The sequence below is a fragment of the Belonocnema kinseyi genome, chromosome 2 (assembly GCF_010883055.1).
Source record: "Belonocnema kinseyi isolate 2016_QV_RU_SX_M_011 chromosome 2, B_treatae_v1, whole genome shotgun sequence".
Classification (NCBI taxonomy): Eukaryota; Metazoa; Arthropoda; class Insecta; order Hymenoptera; family Cynipidae; genus Belonocnema; species Belonocnema kinseyi.
The window spans coordinates 108,273,923-108,278,766 of record NC_046658.1 but is presented as its reverse complement, the minus strand read 5'-3'; the positions used below and the strand labels follow the sequence as shown (position 1 = coordinate 108,278,766).

At 25.7% G+C, this 4,844-nt stretch overlaps 1 protein-coding gene across 9 annotated transcripts in view; it reads left to right on the top strand.

Moving 5' to 3' along the window:
- Nucleotides 1–4,844, top strand: part of LOC117168507 (kinesin light chain) — a 43,041-nt gene that overhangs the window by 28,558 nt on the left and 9,639 nt on the right. For 6 of the 9 annotated variants that reach the window (XM_033354231.1, XM_033354228.1, XM_033354229.1 and 3 more), the window contains 2 exons: nt 1,496–1,699; nt 2,192–2,203. In XM_033354231.1, coding sequence (XP_033210122.1) covers nt 1,496–1,699; nt 2,192–2,203 — 216 coding nt within the window. The remainder of the gene's footprint in view (nt 1–1,495; nt 1,700–2,191; nt 2,204–4,844) is intronic. The other 3 variants (XM_033354233.1, XM_033354226.1, XM_033354227.1) reach the window with 1 other exon arrangement.

Below are 4,844 nucleotides of genomic sequence, written 5' to 3'. Positions count from 1 at the left end.
CGCGCAACTCAGTCATTTACAGCGTCTCCTACTATATTCACACGGACATAGCCCTGTCATAGTATTGGACCGCATCTCGTTTCAGATCTGGGATCACTGTACAAGAGATGGAGTAGAAAACGCGACGCACCTCGTACAATCGTGTACGAGCATGCGCACTACGATAATAATAATAGAGCGCGAAGATTCGAAAAGCATAAATGACAACAAAAATTATTTTTTTATTAGATTTTATTTAATTAATTTTTAGCTTATAGTTTTTTTCGTTTCTAAAAACTTTTAGATAAATAGTTGCATTTTTAAACCAAAATAATAAGTTTTTAACCAAAATGGATAAATTTAAATAAATAATAATTAATAATAAATAATTTAAATAATTTAAATAAATAAGATAAATTTTCATTAAAAAAAATTAACTATCAATAAAAAAATTCTACAAAACAATATCATTTTGTACCAAATAGTTAAATTTTGTTACCAAAGTATTTAATTTTCACGCGAAAAAAGCATTTTCTACAAAACAGTGGAATTTTCAACCAAATAGTTAAATTTGCAGTTTAAAGAATGAATGTTTAACAAACAAACAAAAAAAAAGAATTTTCAACTATAATTTTTAAGTCTTTAACTAAAAAAAGAATTTTCAACTATAATTTTTAAGTCTTTAACTAAAAAAGGAATTTTTAATGAATCGAATAAATTAGCTACATTTTTTTTGTTCCAAATTGTTAAATTTTCAAGCCAAAATACGAATTTTCTACAAAACCGTTGAAATTTCAACCAAAACGGATTATTTTTTAAATAGGCAGTTGTATTTTTAACCGAAAAATGTGAAATTTGCACAGAAAACAGATGAATTTTCAAGCCAAAGAAATTAATGTACAACAAAGTAGTTGATTTTGCTATAAAAAACATTGTTAGTCAAGAAGGAGAAAAATGTCAATTAAATTGTCTAATATATAATTTCAAATTAAATTCAAATACAAATTACGTGTGTTTTGGTTAAAAATGCGACTGTTTGATTAAAATTATGCAATTGGTTTTGGTTCTTTTTTTTTAAATTAAGTTTTTAAACTTAAATTTTAACTATTTGATTTTTGGTTGAAAAATAATCTTTTTGCTTAAAAGTTCATGTATTCTGTGGAAAATTCTTTTTTTAGTAGAAACATAATCATCTTGGTGGAAAATTCATCTTTTTGTTTGAAAATTCAACTGTTTTGTAGTAAGCTCGTCTTTTTGTCTTAGAAATTTAACACTTTGAACCATTTTTTTATTTATCGTCAACGCTTATGAAAAATCTTGTACTATATGATTGATTGGTTATATTAAAACGTAATTTTAAGAATTTCAAAGTTTATATGGTAAACTTAATAAATGAGATTTTTGTCCATTTTTTGACGAACCTGTCCCACTGTGAGATGATTCGTGAAAAATTACGAAAGAAAACACTAGCGGTTGGACTTGTTGAAAATGGATTGAATCACTGAATGTTTGATAGGTTGCCGAAGAAAGAGAAGAAAATAAACATAAAAATAAAGAGAATGCTCCTTATGGAGAGTATGGTGGATGGCACAAAGCAGCGAAAGTTGACTCCCCCACAGTCACGACAACACTCAAAAACTTAGGTGCACTTTATCGACGACAAGGAAAATATGAAGCCGCAGATACGCTTGACGATTGTGCGTTGAGGTCTCGAAAAGAGGTGAGTTATTTAGTTTCTTCGCAAATCGATTTAATTTTAAAAGTACGGATTTATAAGAGGATCTGGAAACGAGGGACATGTGTAGATCGCAACTTTTTTTAAATAATAAAAAGTGCCAGAGAATTATTTTGAAGTTCTTGACTAGTTAAAACGTTGTTCTACTTCTTTCTCAAGTGAATACTTTATTAGTTTACGTGCTTAAACTTCGGCATACTTTTATTAAAGTTTTATCGTCCAAAGTTTGGACTTGGAAGTTTTAAAGCAAATGTAAACTTTGATCGTAGTAAATAATTTTCACTGCTCAATTATATGTTGTCTTTATAAAATGTTTTTGGAAAATTAATGTTAGTCACACCTGCGAAATTTGATCGGTATTCTAATCACAGAGATGATTATTTTCAAAAAATCACAAACTATGATCAAAGAAAGTTAGACATATTTTTGAGAGCAAGTACTTTACTAAAGCTTGTTACTTATTATCTTTCCAAGCAGCACGTTCAACAGGTAAGAAGTAACAGAGAAAAGCTGCTTATTTAGCTTAGTATTAGATGTGCATTTAAATTAGAAGACCTGTAATATCTGACTGGAGTAGTTTCGTAAAACGAAATATTTATTATTATTGGGAAATTAATTTTTGCTGTCAATTTGCTTTATTTATTCTTTTAAGCTTATATATCGACATATAGTGGTGATCTTTCGTTTCAAGTGTTTTGATGTCTTGAAAAATATTTTATAATTTTTATTACGATGGTATTTTATAGCAACTTTATTAATTAGATAATTTCTAGTGTATATTATTTAAAATTAAACAGATGTTTTTCAACCTTTTTAGATTTTGTTTATTTATTTGAATTCGGTTTTTTTTCTCAATATTGAAAACATTTTATTCTCAAGCTTTTGAAATTGAAAGCCGTAACAATAATTGTCAAATTTTAATTAAAGGCCTTATTGGTTGACAAATTTTTAATTTGTAACATTCAAAATTGAATATTTTTCGCCATAATTTCAATTAATGTTTTACATTTTCGTAATTTAAGTCTCCAAATAGCTTGATAGTCAAAGATTAAAAATTGAATAGTTCTAAATGAAAAAAATTCACCTTGAAGCCTTCAATGTTAAAAAAATGACATTTTCTAGCCTTTTAAATTTGAAATCTGTAGATTCTGCAAATTTCTTCAAAATCGAAAGCGTCAATAGTTGCGATATTTCAAGATTGAAGTTTTTAATATTTAATATATTATTGTTTGATTTTAAATATAAATCATTAAAAATTTTAGAATTATAAATGAAATGTTAAAGATTGATTTAACAAAATTTATTTTTAATGTAAAGCATTAATATATTAAACATTTTCATTTTTTAAATTCTTGCAAATGCATTCATTTAAAATTTAAATATATATTAAAATTGAGACTGTTAAAAATTAAAAACCTTAACAGTTGAGCAATTTTTAGTTGGAAGACTTTAATATTGAATATCATTTAGAGAAAAACATTTGAATTTATATAATTTTGAATTGAAAGTGTTGCAGAATATTGTAGATTGAAAAATTCTAGATTGTAGAGCTGCAATAGAAATAAAAAATACTCCAGACTTCACAGCTTTTGCACTATTCCCCTTTTTTAAAGAATTTCTCTTTCCCCTTTTAGAAAAAACTTCCCCTTTTTTCTTATCTTTCCACTTAAATGTGAACTGAATTAATAGAACCCAATAAGAAAAACCGTCTATTTTTGTGTTAAAAATTTATTCTCTTTCGTTACTAATTCAAGGTGGCTGCAGCATAGGTCAAGAAAAGTTAGGGAAAAGTCAGAGGTTTTGAAAAAAATGGCAAAAGTCAGTTGATTTTTGTAAAAAGAGTTTTAAATAGCTGTCAAGAATAGTAAATTGAACATTTATTAATTTAAATTGAAAATTGTTTTATTAGTCTGGGACAAATCAGAGAAGTCTGGGAATTTTAAAAATGAAGTTTTTCGGCTGTCCTAAAATTCTATTATTTAGTGCGAATTTCATTATTTATTTGAGGATTTAAGTATTTTGTTGAAAATACAAGAATTTTCTTATAAAGTCATCTTTTTGTGCTGAAATATAAAGTTTTTTGTTTAACATTCGTCTTTTCGGAAAAGCAATTTGTCTTTTTGTTTTGAAAATTCATCTTTTATGTAGAAAAATGATCATTTTTGGTTGGTAATGAACTTCTTTGTTGAAAATTCAACTTTCTTTGAAACAATTCGTATTTTTGATTTAAGAATTAAATTATTACATTCGTCTCTTTTGATTAAAACTTCAATTGTTGTAAATTATTTTTTTTTGGATTAAAATTCATACATATTTTTTTTTAATTCAAATTCTTGGTTGAAAATTCATTGTTCTTGGTTAAAAATTATCTTCTGGGTTAAAAATTCTATATTAAATTATTTTATGAAAATGGAACTGTCGTTGGTTAAAGTGAACTCTTTTTGTTTGAAAATTCATATTTGTAGGTTGAAAATTTAACTATTTGGTTAAAAATTTGAATATTTTTTGAAATGTTGTCTTTTTGGATAGAAAATTCGTATCTTGTTGAAAACTAAACTATTTTGTTGAAAATTCTTCTGTGTTAGTTTAATTCAACTGTTTGGCTTAAAATACATATACATTTTTTGAATATTCAACTGTTTTGTTGAAAATTCGTCTTTCTTTGTTGAAAATAATCTTTTTTGTTAGAAAATTAGACCATTTGATAGAAAATTGATCTTTGTAGATTGAAAATTTAAATATTTGATTAAAAATTAAAATATTTTGTTTAAAATTCACATATTTTGCTTGAAAGTTGAACTATTGTATTCCAGAATGCAACGGGTCAGTTGAAAATTGTTATTTTCTTTACATTCAAATTTTTGATTTAAAAAAATCATCTTTAGTTGTAATTCTTGTTTGAAAATGATATTTTTCGTTGAACATTAAACTTGTCAGAATGATAATTCCAAGATATTCTAAAGATGTTTATAGAATTTTAAGGGCATGTGACACAGCTAAATACCTATATTACCGACCACAGTTTTTGAGTTCACTGAATGTTTTTTTGAACCTAAGAACTTTTTTTGTAAGTAAAATATCGAGCTGAAACTTCGGGAAATGTATAAGAGTGCAATAAAGTACGTTTAGG